A 24,476-nucleotide genomic window follows, 5' to 3' on the forward strand; every position below is an offset into this window, starting at 1 on the left:
TGCCACTCGTTTCAAATGAAATGGCTTGCCTCTTCCTTGCAACTCCCTCAATAGAAGCCTTTAGCTTTTTACCAACCATATTCAACATTGGATGCATGAGATATTTAATGATACAAATGAAAAAGGTTCTTTGCACACTGGAGATACATTCACGCACTTCCGCATTGCAACGAAGAAGAAGGTAGATGCTGGGTGAGCTGAGCTCTCACAGCGCCAGGCGTCGGTATTAGCGGCGGAAAGAAGTACTACTCCGAAAAAGGCGCGAAATACAAAATTGGACTTGCGAATATTTTTGGACTTAAACGCAATTTGCAGACATGTTCGTATGTACCGTTGTTCGTAAGTTGAATGTTCGTAAGTAGGGGAGCGTCTGTACTTCTTTCCGCCGCTAATACCGACGCCTGGCGCTGTGAGAGCTCAGCTCACCCAGCATCTACCTTCTTCTTCGTTGCAATGCGGAAGTGCGTGAATGTATCTCCAGTGTGCAAAGAACCTTTTTCATTTGTATCATTAAATATCTCATGCATGATTGAATACCACAGTTATTTTTTTCAACAAAATGCCCAATTGCCAGTGGTGGACTGTCAGGCCCTGCAAGGCCTCAAAAAATATCTGAATCACAGACTGATGTTAATTATGTTTTGCCCATGAATAATTATTAAATAATTCCAAATTGTCTGTCAGCTTGCTTTCATTGCTTTTCCCCTGGTTGTGCTGCTTCCAGATGTGTGTTTTTATATTTAAGCATCTAACAAATCACATTTCAGCTAATTGTTGCCAGGGTCATAAATCTGCATTGAGGCCTTCACAATCAGTTCTGCAGGCTCTGCTGCATAAAACAAGCGTCGATAAAACTGTTGCTTTAACCAATCAGATTTTGAGTTGGTACACCAATACCTTCTCGCATGCGTAGGGATACGTCATTGCCTTCTCGCAGGCGTAGGGATACGTCATCGCTTTCACCAACTATGATTGGCTACTGATAGAGTGGACTAGCCAGAGCTACCAAACTGTATCTGGAGCAAGCTGCACAAGCAAGTATATTTTTGTGTTGATTTAATATCGGATTTGTCTACCCACAATGCCTGAAGGGCAACTTCCTTGTGGAATGTCTCTCTGGTCGCAACTCCCTCGTGGAATGTCTCTCTGGTCGCAACTCCCTCTTGTAATGTCTGCGAGCACTGGGCGGAGCGTTGCATTTTTTCAGTTTTTTTTTCCCGTTAGTCATTGCGAATGGCGAGGCAATCGTTAATACGATAGTTATATATACTACTCGTTGGCAAGACGTCGTGCGTTATCCTATTGTGAGGACATTTGTGTGCATAATTTTCGGAATATTTTGAAGGGAATACAAAAGCAAACTACCATCGATAGGTTGCATCTGAAACTCAGGGTGGAGGCGGGGCAAACAGAGCCAACCCGGCCGGGAGAAGAAAGGTATAAAAATGTAAAACAAAATTAGAATTATGTTTAGTGTAAGGCAGTGGCGGGCGGTGCATTTTCTGGTAGCGCCTTCAACGTATCAATCCAACCCTCAAAAACTATTTTATTGCTATAAAACCTACACTGCATCTACAGCTGCGACACATAAAAATAATCAATAAATTAATGCACAAAAATGGGGTAAAATCCACTTCCTAGCAGCATTTCATGATTAAATACAAATACTGGAGCTTTTCAGACATTAAAACCAGGCCAGGGGGTGATTTTCCCGGGAAAAGACAGCGATGAACGTCAATGGCGTACGGGCAAACATTGCCCGAAAATGGGGTAAAATCCAGCCAAAAACAGCATTTATTGATTAAATACAAATACTGGAGCTTTTTAGACATCAGAACCGGGCCCGGAGTATCATTTCCCCGGTAAAAAGACAGCGATGAACGTCGATATGTCCATACGCAAAACGGCAAAAATTGCACTAAAATGGAGTAAAATCCACTTCCTAGCATCATTTATTGATTGAATACAAATACTGGAGCTTTTGAGACATTACAACCAGGCCAGGGGGGTGATTTTTCCCGGGAAAAGACAGCGATGGACGTCAATGGTGAAACGCCAAAAATTAAACTGGGGTAAAATCCACTTCCTATCAGCATTTTGTGGTTAAATACAAACACTGGAGCTTTTCAGATATCAGAACTTGGCCCACAATTGAAATATTATTTAGGAATATAGCCATATTTGTAATTTTACTCACCAAAAATCATTTTTACACAATATCCATCCTCCTTTCTTTCTTCCTTCTTTCCTATCGCCATCAAAGCTAATGATGAAAGTCGAGCCTGTCCTGTCATATTTCCGGCATAGTCCGTTTTGAAAATGGCATTAAATCAACACAACAATATACTATTTGCTTGTGGAGCTAAGTTAGCACGCTGAAAGTGCCCCACACACCATTTTACCGGCTGTAACAGGCTTGCTAGCTTCGGAGTTGACCGCCCTTTCTTAATGATGTCCATTTTTTTCCTGAAAAAGTCCGTCTAGAAAATAGCCTTGTGACCAAACAGAATCTATTTGTTTTTGCTTCTGTCGGCCATAGTGGGTGGAGTTTGCGATCTCAGCTGCCTCGGTACTGCTTTGGCCCGCCTACTAGCCAATCATAGTTTGTGAAAGCAATGACATGTCCCAGCCAGCAAAATGCTAACGCCTATGAAAAATCATTGTGGGGTTGCCAACTCGAAATCTGATTGGTTAAAAGCAACAGTCTAGTTTAATGCAGCAGAGCCCGCAAGAACTGATTGTGCAGGCTTTGAGGCAGATCTGATCTGGCAACAAATAATGGCTGAAATGTGATTGGTTAAATGCTTCAATATGAAAACACACATCTGGAAGCAGTCCAACCAGGGGGAAAAGCAATGAAAGGAAGCTAACAGACCATTTGGAATAATAATTACGTATTGATGGACAAAATATAATATGATTCAGATATTTCTTAGGCCAGCAGAGAAGGCCTTGAAGGCCCTGACGGCCCGCCACTGGTGTAAAGTTAGATTAAACTTATTTTTGAGTGTGTCTGCATCGTAATCCAAGTTCATTTAAATTTGTTTATGTTATTTTACGAGCGCGTTGCCTTGCAAAAAGTCTCCCCCCTCGCCCCCCGTCCCTCTCTCTCTACCCTCCGCGAAATCCATCTCATTTTAGTTCTATTAAACACATTTTAGTATACTATTAAACCACTAGTTATTTGATACTTTGTTAATAGATGGTGAATTAGAACAAAACTACATTTTTTTCCAATCCAATATCCTGTTTTTGGTGTTGAGATGAATTAATTTGTTTTTAGTTAATTTCAATGGGAAACGTTCGTTTGAGTTACGAGAAAATCAACATACGAGCTCAGTTCCGGAACGAATTAAGCTCGTATCTCGAGGTACCACTGTATTGTCAAAGCCATTTTCAAGACACTTTTCAAGAAAAAAATCTGGACATCATTAAGAAGACGGACAACTCCGAAGCAAGCAAGCCTGTCACAACCGGGAACGAACATTTTCAGCACTAAATCGAATAAAAACCTATGACAGAAATTTGACAGGACAGGCTCGAATTTCAGCATTAGCTTCGAAAAAGAAGGAGGAAAGAAAGGAGGATGGATTTTGTGTACAGATAAAAAGGATTTTTGGTGAGTAAAATATGTCTATATTCCTAAATAATATTTCAATTGAATGAGGTTATTATTGATGCTTTTTTATGTGTCGCAGCTGTTGCTGCAGTAGAGGTTTTATAGCCATAAAATAGTTTTTGAGGGTTGGATTGATTCAGACTGGTGAGGCGTCGGTAGTAAATTCACGGACCGCCACTGCCAATTGCACAGCCTTAAGGGTGTATATCATGAATGCTGGGTGATTTTTTGAGAATCTACTGCACCTACTGGTAACTTGTTTTATCTTTAACAATAAAAATATGATGTAAATGTAGATTAATCTGGTGATCTCATCTCATCTAATTTTCTGAACCGCTTTAACCTCATTAGGGTCGCGGGGGGTGCTGGAGCCTATCCCAGCTGACTCCCGGCCAGAGGCGGGGGACACCCTGAATCGGTGGCCAGCCGATTGCAGGGCACAAGGAGACGGACAACCATGCACACTCACACCCATACCTAGGGGCAATTTAGTGTCCATTCAGCCTACCATGTGTGTTTTTTGAATGTGGGAGGAAACCGGAGTACCCGGAGGAAACCCACGCAGGCCCGGGGAGAATTTGCAAACTCCACAGAGATTTACGTGACCTGGATTTGAACCCAGGACCCCACCGGGCCACCGGTGCTAATATTTTGAACATTTTTGTATGTGTTATGTAGGAGATTGCCTCAACACGAACACTACGGCTATAAGACAAAGTAACAGTGAGGACCCACCTGGGGTCGAGGGTTTGATCCTAGAACTGTGAGTGTTTATGCAGTATACTGCATCTCTGAGTATTATGAAAATCTAAATTGTAATAAAATCGGTTGAAAATTGAGCAATGTAACGCTATTTTAAAGTACACCCTTCTTTGATTATGTTTATCGTGTGGCACTGACACAAGAGGGCCGACAAGTGATAATGGCTGTCCTGTTAGCCTCGCAACGGCTTTCGCATCTAGCGTCATATTTATGCCCGCGAGATGCATCATACTCGACACCAGCCATCTTCTCTTTTGATACTCGCGGTAGCGGACATTTCCGAACCTGAGTGGAAAGGAGTAAACATCGACCATCATGGGCGCTGTTCTCGGCTTGTGTTCCATGGCGAGCTGGGTACGAAACGCATGTTTATGAATACAATTTAGTTTCATGTATCAGTGTCAGTAGCTTTTCGAAACGTTTGTCTTCACTTGGCAGTGGGACTGCGCACTAAAGAAACTAAAGCCGTTGAGATGTTATGGTCACGTAGATAAATACGTCTTTTTCAATCTGGGGATTTTCCTCATGTGAATGCTGTCTATATTAATCATGGTATTAAAAACAGATTGCTGTTTATTCGTATTTTAATCCATTTTGTGTTCCTAGTTTATAGTGCCAAATTTTATTTCATTTTATTGCACACACACACAATTTATTACATCGTCATTAATTGTAATCTGGGTAATTAAAAATATATGAATTTCCTCATTTTTGTATTTTTTTCTCCGTATGAAACGTACGTAATTGTGATGTTGTCAACAAAGCAGGGTGGAATGAGGTTAGTGTTGCGAAACTGCGGCCTTGAAAACATGTCCAGTATTATGACGGTAGCCTGCAACATTTGATCTCAAGGCCGATTAGCATTACATTGAGGTATACTGACATTTGATTGGTTGCTGTACGGGTTTTTATTAGTGATCGAGCGATTTGGGGTTTTTAGGACCGATACCGATTATTATTAGTTGAATGAGGTGATATTTGGAGCCGATATTCATTTGCAGTAAAAGTGTAAAAAAAATATGTAAAAATAAAAATAAAAATGCAAGCCCCAAACTTCATTGAATATGTATTAAATCACACATAGAAATGACGAAGTGAAAATAATCTATTCTATCCCTATATTTATCAAGACATATATTAAGAATTCTTACAACTTATGTTGATGTTTATTATTATCATTATTATTGTTTATTATAATAATAATATTTTTTTTAATAAATATATTATAATAATTACTATTTATTACTATTATAATTATTATTTTTATTATTAGTGCTATTATTATTATTATTATCTATGCTATTATTACTGTTATTATGATTACTATTATTTCTATTATCATGATTACTATTATTATTATTACTATAATTAACACATTCACATTTTAGATGCACACACGCATGTGACAGAAAAGACATTCACATTTTCGTTGCAGACGCATGTAGCAAAAACATCTTTCAAGATTTATAAACACAACTAGCATGAAACACGCTAAAATTCCTCAAATGTGTACACGAACTGTCTTATGCGCACGCATGTTTTCCATTTGAAATCCGCACTTACGGGTGCGCAGAAGAGAAACACGATCCTACTTTGTGATTTACAAACACGTTTGCCAAGAACACACATGTATTTTGGGATTTGTAAACACAACTGACATGAAACACGCACAGATTCATCAAATGTGTGTGAATTTTATTTCACACACAAATGGCGTACTTTGAATTTGAAATCCACACTTATGGGTGTGAGAATCATTTTCAAACACCATTTGCTCAGCGAAAGTCACTCGTCCATTTTTGTTCTTTCGAGCCAGTCTGCAGCCATTTAGATGTCTTCATCCTTTACAGCCAACAGCCAACAAATGTGTGCACATGTCTCTCTCAGCTCCCGTCAGTGTTCATCTCTAAAACTTTTTTAAAAGTTCATTTTTATTTCCTTGCTTTTAACCCTATGTGAGCACCAACCTTTTTTTATGTCTTATGCTATTTTTGTTATACTAAATTTTACTGTTTTGTCTTAGCAAATCATGGACAGTAATTTTTGCCAACATGTGTGGTTTTAAAGTCCATTGTTGTGTGCAATTCGACCAGTGTTGTGACAACATCAGAAGGCGCTGGCCCTCACACATTTTGCACTCTGAGCAGCTCGTTCACCTACACAATCCATCCTTTCAAAAAGATCAGGATGATGTTTTTGTTACTGCGCAAGCCGATGTAACTTCCTCTCAATGTAGAGGTACGACTGTAATGGATATTTGTGGTAATATAAGCCGAAGCATTCAAACATCTACAAATCCGTCAAAGTCGCCATCTCATCCGACATAGAGTTCGGCCAAGACATCCACAATCACGTCATGTAACTCGGGCGACGCCGCCTGTATGTTTGCCATCCGACACCCAAGCCATTTCCAACACTGCTTCTCCCGGCTGCTCCTTCGTGATCGAGCCATGGCTTGAGTCCAAGCTTTAACTGCACTAGGTTTGAAAATATGTTAGTTTCTATTTTTTTTACCAACCCTTTTTTGGACTGCAGGTGCCGTGTCTGTGCGGCAGCGCTCCCTGTCTGCTGTGCCGCTGCTGCCCCAGTGGAAACAACTCGACGGTGACGCGCCTCATTTATGCCTTCTTCCTACTTTTGGGAGTGGGCATCGCTTGCATCATGCTGATGCCAGGCATGGAGGAGCATTTGAAGAAGGTAATATATGTTAGGATGAACTTGGGGGAAAATTTAAGTATCTGTATTTTTAGAAAATCTTGTTAGGTTAGAACTTTATTTCATCCCGTATTTGGGACATTTCTTGGTTACTGTAACAAACACTGAGACACTAAGAGGCACAATAAAAATGTGGCTTTTTTTAGGCCAAGGTCAGAGAGACCAGACTTGGTAGTTAATAGTTTGGGCATGTCCAGAGCAGAGAGAGACTATATCAGTAGAATGATATTGAGGGGGGAACTACCAGGGAAGAAAGAGCGCTAAAAATGTTGAAAGCCATATTGGACGAAAAAAACAAAAATGTCTGTAGCTGCAATTTTTTTTAAAGCTTTATAATGAAGGCAACACAACTGTATGTACAGTAATCCTTCGAATTTCACGAATAATGTAGACCAGAAATGGCCGTGATAATCGAAAAACCATGAAGTAGATCACTCCTATTATTACTAACATCATGGTTTAACGGGAAGGATAAAAAAGCTAGTTCAGAGATTTCAACTGTCAGTTTCCACTGTGAGAAGCATAGAGAGAAAATGGAAGACCACAGGCACAGTTCTAGTTAAGTCCCAGAGTGGCAGGCCAAGAAAAATCAGATAAGCAGAGGCAAAGGATGGTGAGAACACTCAAACTCAACCCACAGACCAGCTCCAAAGACCTACAAAATAATCTTGCTGCAGATGGTGTCACTGTGCATCATTCAACTATTCAGCGCACTGTGCACAAGGAAATGCTGTATGTGAGAGTCATGCAGGAGAAGCCTTTTCTGCGCACATGCCACAAACGGAGTCGCTTGAGGTATGCTAAATCACATTTGGACAAGCCAGGTTCATTTTTGGAATAAGTTGCTGTCGACTGATGAAACTAAAATTGAGTTATTTGGTCATAACCGGAATAATTTCAATCAAAGGGCGGTATGCATGGCGGAAGAAGAACACAGCATTCCAAGACAAACACATGGTATCCACAGTAAAATTTAGTGGTGGTTCCATCATGCTGCGGGGCTGCATGGCCAGTGCAGGTACTGGCAATCTTGTTAAATTTGTAGTTCGCATGGATTCCAGTCAGTATCAGCTGATACTTACGGACAATGTTCAAGAATCACTGACAAAGTTGAAGTTGTGCCATTGCTGGATGCTTCAACAAGACAACGCTAAACACTGCTCAAACTCTACTGAGGCATTCATGACGTTCTGGAATGGCCATATAAGTCCCAGGACCCAAATATTATTGAAAATCTGTGGTGTGATTTAAAGCGGGCTTTCCATGCTCGGAAACCATCAAACCTGACTGAACTGGAGATGTTTTGTAAAGAAGAATGGTATTAACGACCTTCAATCAGAATTCAGACCCTCATGGGAAGCTATGGGAATCGTGCAAAACCGATTGCCTCATTTCGAAGGGGTCCTCATCAGTTGAGGAGGAGGGGGGATGAATGGCGGCACTAGTACTAGGCTGGGGTTCATCGTCACTGTCTTTGTCAGGTGCTAAGCTATTGTATGAGGTCTTGGGTTTGGTTCTAATCATGTTGGTATCCAGAGGTATCTTCTCCCTATTGTCCGAGATTCAGACTGATATTGAATTTTCCATCTTAACGATGATTTTATTTCTAATGCAGAGCTGCAAACCTCCGTCGACCCTATTTCAGGAGTACCCTTGTCCCATTTCCGGAGTATTTCCGGAGTGAATGCGATTCATGCAAAATCGATATAAAATGTAAAAAAATAAATAAGCATAGAACAATTTAAATCAAACTGTTATTATAATGTTTTTACATTAATTGGAATATTGTGGTTTTGCCAACTATTGAAAAAATACAGCATAATGAAAATAACTATCTTTGTTTTTGGGTCCTTCTACGTGCATTTTACAGTCAGTAATTCCAACATGTCACACTGAAGTCGCACTTGCATGTTGTGCAATGTGCAAATGTCGGTTCTTTTGGAGAGCAAGACAAGCGGAAGACAGGGAAGTGTGTTCCGCTTGCGAGTTTCAGCATGAATTTTGACATTTTTATGAACTCTTTTATACATAATATAAAAAAAACACAATCTACTCTGGTAGTGAATGTTGAAGCCGCGAAGTGATGAAGGATGACAGTATTTGGGTCAGTAGCCTTTGTTTGCAATTACAGAGGTCAAACCTTCTCTAGACCATTCAGGTTTCTGGGCTGTCGCTGAGAAACATGGAGTATGAGCTCCCTCCAAAGATTTTCTATTTGGTTTAGGTCTGGAGACTGTCTAGGCCATACCAGAACCTTGATATGCTTCTTACGGAGCCAATCCTTGGTTTACCTGGCTATGTGCTTCGGGTCATTGTCATTTTGGAAAACCCGGCCACGACCCATCTTCAATGTTCTGAGGGAAGGAGGTTGTCTTACAATACATGGTCTGGTCATCCTTTCCTTAATGCAGTAGAGCCTACTTGTCCCAAGTGCACAAAAGCACGCCCAAAGCATGATGCTATCATCCCATGCTTCAAAGTAGGGATGGTGTTCCTGGGATAGTACTTGATAGGTTCAACATTAGGCATTCCTAAATGCACTCGCAAATAAAACAGACATCTGACTCATATCCGGTGTCTTGCAAGAGAGAATCGATCCACACGTGTCCTCGGTCAAGATCATTCTGATGACTCGATGTCTCTCGTGCTAATTTATTTCATAAGATTCACAACATTCATCTCAGTTCTCAAAACAATTGTAGGTCTGTCGAATCTTCCTGGGGGAGTGCTGTGGACAACACTGTCAGAAGTCAAAACAATTTTAAGTCCTCTGGATCCGAGGAAGCGGTATCACCACCTGGTGCAAAGTCGAAGTCAAAACAATTGAGAGTCCTCCGGATCTTCGGTGTGAGCGACCGTGTGAGAGGTCGATGTTTCTCAAAACAATTGTTGAATGTCCTCCGGATCCCAAGGGAATGATGTTTCGATGTGAACAATTGTTTTGAGAAGTCCATGTAACAGGGGAGTGACCTTCCCGTTGTTTATCATGGTTGCAAGCAGATGTACTAAAAATGACTTTTTAATGTTAACAGGCTTCATTGCAAGCACATATATAAAATGATTATATTTCAAGCAAATTTATAATAATGATAACCATAACAGTACTCATCATTTTCCTAGTGGAATTATGACCAAAAAGTTCAATTTTGGTCTCATCTGACTACAAAACCTTGTCACATGACTCCTCTGTATTATCCAAATGATCAATTGGCAAACTTAAAACCTTGACTTGTGCTGGTTTCAGCATAGGCAACTTCCATGCCATGCATGATTTCAAACCATGACATCTTTGTGCATTCCTAACAGACACCTTTGTGGTCTCAGCTTTTTCAGGTCATTGACCAAGTCCTCTCGTGTAGTTATGGGCTGGTTTCTCACCTTCCTTAGGATCGTGGACACCCCATGAGATATCTTGCATGGATCCCCAATCCAATTGAGATTGACCATTATGTTTTCCTTCTTCCATCTTCTAATTATTGCTCCAACAGTGGACCTTTTTTCACCAAGCTGTTTATCAATTTCTCCATAGCCCTTTACAGCCTTGTCGAGGTGTTAAATTTTGTCTTTCGTTTCTTTGGATGGCTCTCATGTCTTGGCCATTTTACAAGTTTGAGTCTTACTGATTGTTGGGTTTATTCTGGGGTGTTACTATATGTTCATTAAGAAGCTATAAATTAATGTGTGCTTTATGTTGGGACCAAGTAAGCATGAGGACACTTTCCCTTTTTCAGCTGCTTTCGAGGCCAGTTAATTGTTTTCAGGACTATTGACTGAACAGGACACCTTGTTCCAGGCCGAGACTGTTGATCTGAGTTGGCAATGAAGATCTACAAGGGACTCTTAAATTGCTTTGACTTGGATTCCGGCAGATGGCGATAATCGCATTATTGTTTAAAAATACGGTCGCTCTGTTTACCTTATAAAGAAATTATTATGCTTATTCTGCAAATTCTTACGCAGTTGTTTTTGGTTTCCGATCCGCTCGGGTCACATTGTATGCTTACTTGTGCAAATTCTTACGCAGGTGTTTTTGGTTTCGATCTAATATGAGATTGTTGTGGCAGTTGTTGTTTTTACCATAATGGTGTTATTCGGTTAGCTTATGCAATTGTTTGAATCAGATTACATTAAATGTTTTGAGTATGGCGCGACTAAATGGACAGAGGAGCGAGTTGGGAGGGATTTTCCTTGCAAGTTGTAGCCAGTGTATGTTAAAGATGTCTCCCTGTTTTGATTAAAGTGTATTTATAATAAACCTATCACTGATTGTATTGGGAGGACAAGGGTCTTTAAGCAGCTAACAACCTCAAACAGGTACATCTGATTCAGGGTAATAAATGGAGTGGAGGTAGAATTTTGAAGGCAGGTGTTCAAATACTTATTTGCAGCTCTATTACACAAAAAAAATCATACATTGTAATTTCCGTTTTTTTGCTTTTTAGATTATCGCTCTCACAGTGGACACGCACCTATGGTGAAAATTTCAGACCTTCCATGATTTTTAAGTGGGGGAACTTGCACTATAGGAGTGTTAAAATGCTTATTTAAGTCACTGTAAGAACCATGAAAATATTATGCAGAGTGATTATCAAGCATAGCAACTTTAGTTAGTTTTATCTGGACTTTCGCTGAATTGAATGTATTCCAGATCTCTCAATAAATCTATCTATCTTTTTATGTTCCTTCAGATTCCAGGATTCTGTGAGGGAGGAATGGGCTCATCCATTCCTGGTGTGCAGGGTCATGTGAACTGTGACGTGCTGGTTGGCTACAAAGCGGTGTACCGCGTTTGCTTTGGAATGGCCATGTTTTTCCTCCTCTTTTCTCTGCTCATGATTAAGGTCAAGAGCAGCAAAGACCCCCGAGCTGCACTACATAATGGGTACGCTCATACATACACAAAACAAAAAGAGGACTTTTTCCTTTCTATTTTATGTTTGAAAGCTTTTGTGGCACAAAGATTGGATAGTTAAAGCATTCAGACCCTTTAAATATAATTGATACAAATTGAAATGGAATCAAATACCTGTTTTTCTTCAACCTTTTGCTGAAATATTTCATGTCAAGCTCATTTTTTCACCTCATTTGTGTTTACACAGTACCCCATATTGACAGAAAAAAAGATTACTTTTAAAGTTTTGGCATTTTGTTTAATTATAAAACAGAAATATGAATTACACGCCGGGTAAACATTTTCTGTAACTATGGAACTGACTTGACCAGCTATCTCCCTGAGTGTCTTAGGTCAGAGACATGATAAGCACACTTGAAGAGCGTGCATGCTCTCTACTTGATATGATTGTGAGGGAAAAAAAACATTACTAAATTTCCATATAGTAGTTTAGATGGAGACAGCATTTTGGTCGGGCTGAAACTGAAAATATCTGAAAACTCCTTGGAAATCAGAAGAGCAATCAGGGTCTACCCTGTTGTCACTGTCAAGTCGGTTGAAAAAGCACGATTTTTGTTGGCATCTGTGTCCCATACTCCAGAACAGTAAATGCTGTTCATGCCCCAATATAAGTTTGCCAGAGAAGTGGACGAAGAAATGTATGACGTCACAAACACAAGTACAAAATATAAAATGGCTTCATGTAACAAGCTACTTTCGCTAGGAGCAGTTCATGCTTTTCAAGTGTCAAGTTTAACAATTGACTACGCTTGTGGTTCAGTCATTTAGAGCAGACACAAATGGTCGTTTGAAACAGAAATTATTTGTACAACATTTCTAATCCAGAATGTATTATTCATTCATTCATTTTCAACACCGCTTATCCTGGTCAGTGTCACGGGGTGCTGGAGCCTTTCCAGGCTGACTTTGGGCGAAAGACGGACTACACACTAAACTGGTGTCAGTCATAGTTAGTCGTAGGGCACTCGCAGAGACGGACAACCATTTGGACACACAATCACAGTGCCACTGAGTGGAAATTTATCCCACTCTGCTCCCACCCAAGTCAGGCGAAATAACCACTACACTATCAGGTGGCTCACAATGTATTAATTCATAAAAAATTTCTCTGAGAGAAAATGTCAAAAACGTAGAATAGAATACTTCTTCGTTCATTCTCCCATGGGGAAATTTCTCATGCCATCACAGGAAAAACAAAACAGAGAAATTTAATAATGTAAATAACAGTTTATAGGGCATACAAAAACAATTATAAAATACATTTGTTAAATGGTGTTGCATCTTTCACTGAAAACTCGTTGGGTGTATTAACTCAAAAGGGTGCATCTACTAAATACTGACTTGTGTAGTTTTGTTTGTGTGGTATTTCTGTTTTCTTTTTTTAAAGATAAATCTGCAACAAAGTAAAAAAATCTGTTTTTCTGTCAATAAGGGAGATGTTAGTTGTGGTTCATTTATGATGTACAAAGGTGTGTTCATTAATGAGGGGTAAACATAAACTGAAATTATTTTAGCAAATAGTTGCAATATAAAAAGTGAATAATTTATTAAATTTAAGTTGATTTTTTTGAATGTATATATTTCAAATTGATGTGAATGTGAGTGTCTTCATATCCTGTGACATCTTCATCTGTCTTGTCTGCTCTCTCTCAAGTTTATCAGTCGGGCACTTGTAAAATTAAACTATTTGTATTATTTAGAGGAGTCACGAAATCTTCAAATCCCTTTTGGTTTTCAGGTTTTGGTTCTTCAAGTTTGTGGCTGCTGCAGGCATCACCATTGGATCTTTTTTCATCGCAGAGGGTCCATTTACAACTGGTAATTAAGATGTCTATGCTTTGTCTCTTGCTTAGTGTAATCTTTTATCTGTATCACATCTCTGATGATCCAGCCTGTAAAAATGTTGAAATGTCAATTTGTGACTCATTGTAATGTATTAGTAAAATAGTATTAGCTTGAACACTTTTCTACATTGTTTTTAATAATCTGTGACATCATTGTGTTGACAACTCAAGTAAAATTATATTACAATCACAGGAAAGAATGATTTGAAATTATTACTGATGAGGGACAATTCATACGCACTAGTTCTGCAGAACAGCAAACATTTTACATGATAAAAAAGTGCTACAAAGTAGAAGTCCCCAACCTTTTTCTTACCGCGAATCTGGAAAGCACTTCGTATTTTCTTGCGGGCCGACAATTAAAGAAAATAGACGGGGCAAACAAGTCCCTAGCACAATTGCTTCCTCCATTCAGCCATGGGGCAGCTTCTTGGACTGAGCAGGCCAGCAATGTTTTTGCATGGTAATTACCCCAAAGAAACCCATAATTATATCAAATCAGATTGACATAGTTTTCCATATGACCAGAAATAACATACCTTTCTGATCCTGTAATTTGTAGTGTGGTTCTACATCGGCATGGCAGGTGCGTTCTGCTTCATCCTCATCCAGCTGGTTTTGCTCATTGACTTTGCCCATTCCTGGAATGAGTCCTGGGTGCAGAAAATGGAAGAGGGCAATTCACGCTGCTGGTATGCAGGTAAGCACGCCAACCAACTCTGCCATGACTTAAAAATTAAGTGATTTTCTGGATCGTCGATTGTTTCTTTGTAGAGATGTACATAGTAAGTATTGTATTTATGATTGCAGCTCTACTGTCGGTCACTGCACTCAATTACATGTTGTCTCTGGTGGCTGTGGTCCTGTTTTACATCTATTACACCCACTCTGATGGATGCACTGAGAACAAGGTCTTCATCAGCATCAACTTGCTGCTCTGCCTCAGTGCCTCTGTCATTTCCGTCCTGCCTCAGATCCAGGTAATGGCAAATTGAACAATTAATTTGACTACATGTATTTATTGAATAACATCATGTTGATTGTAGGCCTGGGCGGTATGACAAAAAATGTTATCACGATGAAAAAATATATATAATAATGTCGCTAATTATCACGATAACTATCACAAGTTTTGTCTAAAACTAATTTACTTGTTATTCCATTATTAAAGTTATGACTCGGTGTATCCTTTGTAACAAGGCTCTGCGCCGTTATCATGGTTTTAAAATTACACTACACTTTAACTTGCTCTGCTTCACTGACTAAAACAAAAATGCATATAGTTGTGGTCAAAAGTTTAAATACACTTGTGAAGAACATAATGTCATGGGTCTCTTGAGTTTCCAGTTATTTCTACAACTCTGATTTTTCTCTGATAGAGTGATTGGAACAGATACTTCTTTGTCACAAAAAACATTCATGAAGTTTGGTTCTTTTATGACTTTATTATGGGTTAACAGAGAAAGTGATCAGATCTGCTGGGTAAAAAAATATACATACAGCAACACAAATTAGCAATTTTGGTGACTTAGAAAGTTGTGTCAGTGAAATGAGCTTCATAGCATGGCCTCTTAACTTCTTGTGAGTGATTATGAGTGACTACAGCTGGTTACTTCTCTGAGGCCATTTAAATACGGCTCATTGGATGCAAACGCCCACAAACGCTACAATGGGAAAGTCAAAGGAGCTCAGCATGGATCTGAAAAAGTGAATTCTTGACTTGAACAAGTCAGGAAAGTCACTTGGAGCCATTTAAAAGCAGCTGCAGGTCCCAGAGCAACAGTGCAAACAATTGTTTGTAAGTATAAAGTGCATGGCACTGTTTTGTCACTGCCACGATCAGGAAGAAAACGCAAGCTATCACCTGCTGCTGAGAGAAAATTGGTCAGGAGGGTGAACATTCAACTGAGAATCACCAAAAAGCAGATCTGCCAAGAATTAGAAGCTGCTGGAACACAGGTGTCAGTGTCCACAGTCAAGTGTGTTTTGCATCTCCATGGACTGAGAGGCTGCCCTTGCTCCAAAAGCGGCACCTTAAGGCTTGACTGAAGTTTGCTGCTGATCACATGGACAAAGATAAGACCTTCTGGAGGAAAGTTCTGTGGTCAGACGAAACAAAAATCAAGCTGTTTGGCCACAATGCCCAGCAATATGTTTGCAGGAGAAAAGGTGAAGCCTTTAACCCCAAGTACACCATGCCTACCGTCAAGCATGGTGGTGGTAGTATTATGCTGTGGGGCTGTTTTGCTGACAATGGAACTGGTGCTTTACAGAGAGTAATTTGGGATAATGAAGAAGGAGGATTGCCTTCAAATTCTTCACGATAACCTAAAGTCATCAGCCCAAAGATTGGGTCTTGGGCGCAGTTGGGTGTTCCAACAGGACAATGACCCCAAACACACATCAAAAGTGGTAATGGAATGGCTAAATCAGGCTAGAATTAAGGTTTTCGAATGGCCTTCCCAAAGTCCGGACTTAAACCCCATTGAGAACTTGTGGACAATGCTGAAGAAACAAGTCCATGTCAGAAAGCCATCAAATTTAACTGAATTGCACCAATTCTGTCAAGATTCAACCAGAAGCTAGTGGATGGCTACCAAAAGCGCCTAATTGAAGTGAAAATGGCCAATGGACATGATACCAAATATTAGCGCTGCTGTATATATATTTTTGACCCAGCAGATTTGATCACTTTTTTCTGTTCACCCATAATAAAGTCATAAAAGAAAACAAACAAACGTTCAATAATTCAAGTAACTATTTTCCTTTACTTTAACAAAACAGAATAGAAAATATGATGATTCAAAAAAAATGCAGTTAGTTAGTATGGAGAGCAGCTTTTTCATGTGTCTAAGATGAAAGGGTTGACTTAACGACCAGCTGTGACAGGTTGTTTATCTTAGGTGGCGCTGTGAATAGAGCATGAGACAGCAGCCAGGAGAGAGGTGCTGGCTGCATCTGAGCCCAAATACCCCAATTTTAAATAGATTTCTTCATATCGGACGGGTTGAATTCAAAAGTAAGCACAGTGTTTTCCTGCAGCTCGTATTCGCTCATTTTGGCTGTGTTATAGTCAATTCATTCCCTGTGTGCGCCGCTCTACTGCTATCACTGCAACATTATTGGCTGTTCCTCACTATCTTCTTTGTCTCCTTAACTTTGGTCGGGAACTAGTGTTCAAGTTGCATCTGCGCTCCCGTTCTTTTTGGTGTTCGGGTGGTGTAATTACAGTTAAAATTTATTGACTTTTATTGAATATTTTTGTTATTTCTGTTGAGAAAACTATATGATCATAATTACCATTATCGTTTTGTTGTGTAAGTAGTTGATTTTTCTTTTTCTTTTTTTAAACTGATGCAATTTTTCAATTTTTCTGTGACTAAAGGAGTCTCAGCCGAGGTCAGGCCTGCTGCAGTCCTCCCTGGTGACCCTGTACACAATGTATTTGACATGGTCTGCAATGACCAACGAGCCTGGTAAGAGCACACAATTCATATACGGATGGCTTTAATGTTGAAATGATGTTAAAATAGAGACGTGCTGCAAGACAAAATTAAACTGGCGATCAAAATTTTCAATAGATTTCTCCAAAAACTCTTAAGTTCTCTAATTTCAAGAGCTATCATTAAATTAAAATGTTCGGAGGTTGTTGGAATAATCCTTAGGTATTTCCAAATTTACAATAAAAGAGGCATCTGAAGTCACATCTTTGTTTAATTCTTGCAAGAGAATCCATCCATCCGCGTACCCGGTCAGGATAATTCTCACAACTCGAGGTCTCCCTCGCTAATTTATTCATAAGATTTTAACGCCATGCCCCACAGAAGTCTAAACATTGTTAGAGTCTCATAACAATTTATCACAGTCATCAAAACAATTGTAGGTCTGTCGAATCTTCCCAAGAGTGCTTGTTGTGGACCCATCCTGCAAAGCCAAAACAGTCCACAGTTCCCAAGACAGCTTGTTGTGAACCCATCCTGCCCAAGGCCATTCCCAGTCCTCTTGATGCGAACCACAGTCCTTACTTTTCCAAGAGATGCATTAAAATGTCCTTTGTATTAATGTCAATACCTCTTCGTTGCAAGTACATATAATATAATAATATTGATACACATCTATAATAATATTGATACACATCTATAATAATGATAAACCTAACAGAGGTACATTATCCGCATGAAGTACTTTACCACCAGTATACCCCAATGCTAGCAGGAAAAAATAAGTAAAAATTAAAGACAAAACAAATTAAAATATTTGTTTGTAGATTGATTCAAATTGTTAATTTACTCTTCATTACAAAATAAGTCTTTTTGTTAACACTGAAGTCATTCACTAAGCTTTACCACTTTTAAGAAAGTCACTGAGCTGTTAGTGTGTACCATTCATGTTTTTGCAATGCTGGAGGAAACTAGAGGCCCCGGTGCGCGGTCTGTGCTTTTTTTTCCTTCATTTTCTGAACCACTTATCCTCATAAGGGTTACGGGGGGTGCTGGAGCCTATCCCAGCTAACTAAGGGCACCAGGCAGGGGACAACCTGAATTGGTGGCCCACTAATTGTAGGGCACCAGGAGATGGACAACCGTTCACACTCACACTCATACCTAGGGGCAATTAAGAGTGTTCAACCATCCTACCATGCATTTTTTTTGTGATGTTGGAGGGAACCGGAGAGAACATGCAAACTGCACACAGGGGGACCCGATCTAGGATCGAGCCAACGACCCCCAGAACTGTGGGCCCCACGTGCTAACCACTCGGTCCCCGGGTTGCCTCTGGACTTTTTATTTAGTTGTTTATTTATCTTTTTAAAGCTTCGTACAATTATGTGGAGGAAGAGGCCACGGGGCTGAACTCGGACACGCTGAGTTTTCCGGGGTGAATGCGATTCACGCTAAATCGATATAAAATGTAAAGAAAATATAACGTAGGACAATTCAAATCAAACTGTATTTATCTTTGTGTTTGGGTCCTTCTGCGTGCGTTTTACTGTCAGTAACACTGAAGTCGCACATGCATGTTTGCAATGTGCAAATGTCGGTCCTTTTGGAGACAGCGTCAACATGGGATATTTCATCGAATAAGAAGCAATGGCTGCAGATGGTCACGTGACATTGTTTGGCCAATCAGTGCTGCGAGGAATTTATATAGCTTGAAATAAATAAATAAATCATATTTTATTTATAATCCTTATAAAGCGTGTTTTATGTGTGTGTGTGTGTGTGTGTAAATACAAGGTAAATACCTATCTTTTCTGTAAATTTGGTGCCAATACATCAAATTGCTTGGGAGCTATTGAATATATTAGGTTCTAATAACAATAATAAATTAATAATTAATAAGTGGAGTGTTATTGAAAAACTAAACGGTGTTCGTTAAACAGAAGGTAAATACGTATCTTTTCTGTAAATTTGTGTCAATACGTCAAATTGCTTGGGAGCTATTGAAGATATTAGGTGTTAATAACAGTAATAATTTAATAATTAATAAATGGAGCTGGTTGTTGAAAAACTAAAAAGTGTTCGTTAAACAAGGTATTTACCTATTTTTTTCTGTAAATTTCGTGTCAATCTGTCCAATGGCTTGGGAGCTATTGAACAAAATAGGTGCTAATAACAATAATAAATTAATCTATAATCCTTATAAAACATGATTTATGGGTGTGTGAGTGTGTGTGTGTGTATGTTAAGATTCTTTCGCTACGTTTGTCCAAACCGTGCACCGTAGATTTTTTTTATGGTGGCCAGAAAATGCTGCCGGATCCTAATAGACGAGTGATTGAATTTCTTCACCTTCTCTAAGTGTGTAAACTCAATCTTTTATTTGTTAAACAACCATTTTTCACAAGAGATTTTATTTAATAGCGCAACAATTGCCTTTTGGTTCCACACAAGCAGGGGGGACTGGCGAAGCCGTTAACAAAATAAATGAATGGAGGAAACCAGAGCACCCGGAGAAAACCCACGCAGCCATGGGGAGAGCATGTAAACTCCACCACTGGCTACTTCCAAGGCTCGCCCTTGCTTTTAACACAGAACTGCTTTACTTGTTCTCATCCTACAAAAGCCATCATAAAGAGCAAACCTTCGAAACCTCAACGATTCTCTTATTTTTGTCTGGTCTCACAGATAGGAAGTGCAACCCAAGCCTCTTGGGTATCATTGGGATGAACACCACCACCCCTGCTGGTCAGGACCATGTTGTTGAGTGGTGGGACGCCCAGGGAATTGTGGGGTTGATCCTGTTCCTCATGTGTGTGCTGTACTCAAGGTATGGCATTAGATGAACTCTAAGTACCGTTCACCTTGTCTCTTTCTAGACTGCCTCTATAAGCTTGCTTTCTCATTTCCCGCAGTGTTCGTAACTCATCCAACACTCAGGTAAGCAAACTGACTCTGAGGACTGATGAGTCTGCTCTAATCGAAGATGGGCCTGAAGCTGAGAGCTTGGATGAGAGTAGTGGCGCAAATCGTGCTGTGGACAATGAGAAGGACGGAGTCACATACTCCTATTCCTTCTTCCACTTCATGCTCTTCCTGGCTTCACTTTACATCATGATGACACTTACCAATTGGTACAGGTAAGTAGTGCAGAATGGCTAGAACTCGCAGACTCAGTGCAGTGGTACCTCGAGATACGAGCTTAATGCATTCCGGGACTGAGCTCGTATGTCGATTTTCTCGTAACTCAAACGAACGTTTCCCATAGAAATGAACTAAAAACACATTCATTTGTTCCAACCCTCTGAAAAAAACACCAAAACTGGATATTGGATTGGAAAAACATTTTTATTTGTTCTAATGTGCCATCTATTAACAAAGTAACAAATAACTAGTGGTTTAATATTACTAAAATGTGTTTAATAGTTCTAAAATTAGACAGATTTCGCAGAAGGGAGAGAAAGTGACTTAGAGAGGGGGGAGACTTTTTGCACGGCACCGCGCTCATAACATAAACAAATTTAAATGAACTTGGATTACAATGCAGACACACTCAAAAATATGTTTAATCTAACCTTTCACTAAACTTAATTCTAATTTAGTTTTAACTTTTGATACCTTACTTCTCCCGGGTTGGCTCTATTTGCCCCGCCTCCACCCTGACTTTCAGATGCAACCTATCGAGGGTTGTTTGCTGTTGTATTCCCTTCAAAATATTCCGAAAATGATGAACACAAATGTCCTCACAATAGGATAACGCACGACCACTTGCCAAAGAGTAGTATATACGCTATTCGCACTGACTAACGGGAAAAAAAACACTGAAAAAATGCAACGCTCCGCCCAGTGCTCGTAGAGACATTACACGAGGGAGTTGCGACCACAGAGACATTACACGAGGGAGTTGCGGGGAGAGAGACAGTGCCCATGATGTTCTTATGAGCAGCCTCTCAGGTCCGCTGTCTGCTCGTATGTCAAAATTTGTCTCGTATCTCAAGATAAATATTTGCTCAAAATTTGTCTCGTATCTCAAGATAAATATTTGCTCAAAATTTGTCTCGTATCTCAAGATAAATATTTGCTCAAAATTTGTCTCGTATCTCAAGATAAATATTTGCTCAAAATTTGTCTCGTATCTCAAGATAAATATTTGCTCAAAATTTGTCTCGTATCTCAAGATAAATATTTGCTCAAAATTTGTCTCGTATCTCAAGAAAAAAATTTGCTCAAAATTTGTCTCGTATCTCAAATTGCTCGTGTGTCGAGGTACCACTGTAATAGAGAAGATTCTGACCTGTTTCATTGATGTGGTGCTATATTGTGTTTTTTCCCTTTGCAGCCCTGACTCCAATTATGAGGCCATGACTAGCAAGTGGCCCTCTGTCTGGGTGAAGGTCTCCTCTAGCTGGATTTGTATTGCTCTCTATGTCTGGACGCTGGTGGCTCCACTGGTCCTTGTCAACAGGGACTTTGACTGAAACACTCATTGTCCTGAGTCCTGGCACTATATAGTAGGGGTGGAAGCAGTTTGAAAAATCAACAGGCTTATATGCAGTTTATTGTACGGTTTACCCTCCAATTTATTGTACCATTTAGCATCTAATTGATGAACATTCGTTATACATTCTGCTAATAGTTAGGACACAGTGTATCCTTTGCGTTAAGGCTCTGCTTCATGGTTTTAAAATTACACTACACTTGTTCTTGAACTTGGCTCGCACACTGACTAAAACTGAACAAACGTATCCTCTTGCTCCAAATGCTGTTGATGTTTTTAATGTAATTTTATTTTTAACAGTTCCACCCCTAATATGTAGCCGTTCTAATTTGCCATGTTTTGTTTTCTGCAAATCCCATTACCGATAGATGGCAGGATCAAGATTGGCTTCCGTGTTGCGCTTTTTGGTAAACTAGATTTTTTTTCTCTTGCTTTTTAATGCTTGGTGTTCCACTTCTAGTTGCTCTCCTTACTGTGACGCTTCAAAAAATATTGTGGTTCCTACTGTAAATACCGAACCTGTATGTTTCGCTGTTTTATTTAAACAATGGCATGGTTTTTCTCTCAAAATGTTGTGGCAGCTGCTTAAGAATTTGATTTGAGGGATGTACTTGGTTTAGTGTACATTATATATAGACAACATATTTGGGACAAATTTGACCATTTAATTACTAGCCTTGCACGATAAATGTTTCAAAATTATCCTTTAATAAACTTTCATTAAAGTATATTGCATTGACTTAAATGTGTTGGTGGAAAATAAGTAAATGAGATAACGAAATTTTGAGTTTATGTGTTGCAATACTCTAGTCCAGGGGTCCCCAAACTTTTTCTTGTGAGGGCCACATAACTTTTCCCTTCTCTGATGGGGGGCCGGTGTCAGTTTGTAACAGAAAAAGTGTGACGATCGTAGGGGAGCTTAATTTTTTTTTATTGTTTTCCAGAAAGCCACACATAACCAAATAACCCTTTCCAGGTTCTTTACAGAAAAAAAGTCAGGAAAAATATAATAACACTATTAATGAAATAAATAATAACTAAATAACCCTCTCTGAGTTCCTCACAGAAAAAACAGGAAATAAATAACACTATTTATGAAATAAATAATAACTAAATAACTCTCTCTGGGTTCTTCATAGAAAAAAAGCCATGGAACATTAACTTTCTGTTGTGCCATGCACAATCTTCTCCCTTTGCTCTGAAGTTTATGCACGACACCACAACCGTCATTACAGAATCCCACGTCAACAATTTGCAGCACAGTGCTTGGTGGTGAATTTGGCAGTGGACTCGTAGCGGGGTGGTGAGACCCCTTTTTTCCAACTCCCGGTTCATGCGTCCCATTATTAGACCGCGAGTTTCGGCCACCATGCTAGGACCCCCGTCAGTCGTGATGCTAGCTAGCTTTGACCAGTCCAGGTCCAACTTCTCCATGGTTTGGCACACTTTGTCAAAAATATCCTCTCCCGTTGTAGTCCCTTTGAGACTTTGGAGGGCTGCCAGATCCTCGCAAATCTCAAAGTTTGCGCTAACTCCACGAATAAAAATGAGCAGTTGCGCTGTGTCTTGCACGTCCGTGCTTTCATCCAGTGCTAATGAAAAAAAGTCAAATTATTTCGTCTTCTGCTGCAGCTGGGCATATACATTACTCCCGATTTCTTCAACGCGTCTGGTCGTTGTACTCACCGACAGACTTACGGCATTAAATGCATCTTTCTTCTCGGGACACACCTCCTCCGTGACAGTATCCATACATTTCTTAACAAACTCTCCGTCAGTGAAAGGCTTACCGCTGCTTGCTATCAATTTAGCAACCCAAAAGCTGGCCCGAACGGATGCCTGGTTCTGCTGAGATAGTAGTCCACTTTTTCGCTTTGAGAGTTTGTCTGCTCGTATTTGGCCTTGTAATCTATCGTACTTGTCTTTGTGACGGGATTCATAGTGTCGGCAAAGATTGTATTCTTTGAATACCGCCACCGTCTCTTGACAAATGAGACAAACAGCCTTTTCTTTGCATTGAACAAAAAAATAATCGTTTGTCCACTCCAGGTTAAATACCCTGCATTCTGAATCAATTTTTCTCTCACCTAACTTTTTCGCCATTATTCCGTTCTCAAACAGGTTGCAGTTTTAATATGCTTGAATAGTCCGCGATGGTCCCAGGGCTCCGCCCTCACCTGCGATCGTCCAGATGTCTCGGTAACACTGCTCGTGCATGCAACGGTGGACGTGCCCGCATGCATCAAAGGGAAACACTCTCCCCGCGCGTGTCACCAAAGAAGCAATGCGAAGCCCCGCTTCACTGGGATGATTTGTGGGCTCAGCAGGGGTGCAATGAACCAAACACAAGATTAAAACGTCTCAGTCTTCAAGGCCAAATAGGAAAAAAAATCCGATAGCGTCTCTGGTATTGTTCAGAGGGCCGGTCCAAATGTGCCGGCGGGCCGTATCCGGCCCACGGGCCGTAGTTTGGTGACCCCTGCTCTAGTCCAAATATGTACTTCACAATAACCTGTTAATAACTATTTTGAAAATGAGCAGGTTTTCAGCCATAGGTCTTTTCACATCTCCAGAACAGTTGATATTATCCTAATAAATTCCTGATTCAGTTGGATGTGAATTGCTTGTTGATTTGACTCGTGGTAAAACAAGCATTTTGAACGAGATTTTAGTGTTTGCTATTGTT

At 39.9% G+C, this 24,476-nt stretch overlaps 1 protein-coding gene across 1 annotated transcript; it reads left to right on the forward strand.

Annotated features, from left to right (window-relative positions):
- Positions 1 to 4,593: 4,593 nt before the first annotated feature.
- Positions 4,594 to 22,518, forward strand: LOC144064928 (serine incorporator 1-like). Its single transcript, XM_077587833.1, has 10 exons — positions 4,594 to 4,735; positions 6,917 to 7,078; positions 11,785 to 11,978; positions 13,747 to 13,826; positions 14,415 to 14,552; positions 14,663 to 14,832; positions 17,238 to 17,328; positions 19,981 to 20,122; positions 20,208 to 20,432; positions 21,632 to 22,518. Exons 1-10 carry the CDS (start codon positions 4,697 to 4,699, stop codon positions 21,768 to 21,770), a joined length of 1,380 nt encoding a protein of 459 aa, XP_077443959.1. The 5' UTR covers positions 4,594 to 4,696; the 3' UTR covers positions 21,771 to 22,518.
- The last annotated feature ends 1,958 nt before the right edge of the window (positions 22,519 to 24,476 follow it).

Source organism: Stigmatopora argus, chromosome 19 (assembly GCF_051989625.1).
Source record: "Stigmatopora argus isolate UIUO_Sarg chromosome 19, RoL_Sarg_1.0, whole genome shotgun sequence".
Classification (NCBI taxonomy): Eukaryota; Metazoa; Chordata; class Actinopteri; order Syngnathiformes; family Syngnathidae; genus Stigmatopora; species Stigmatopora argus.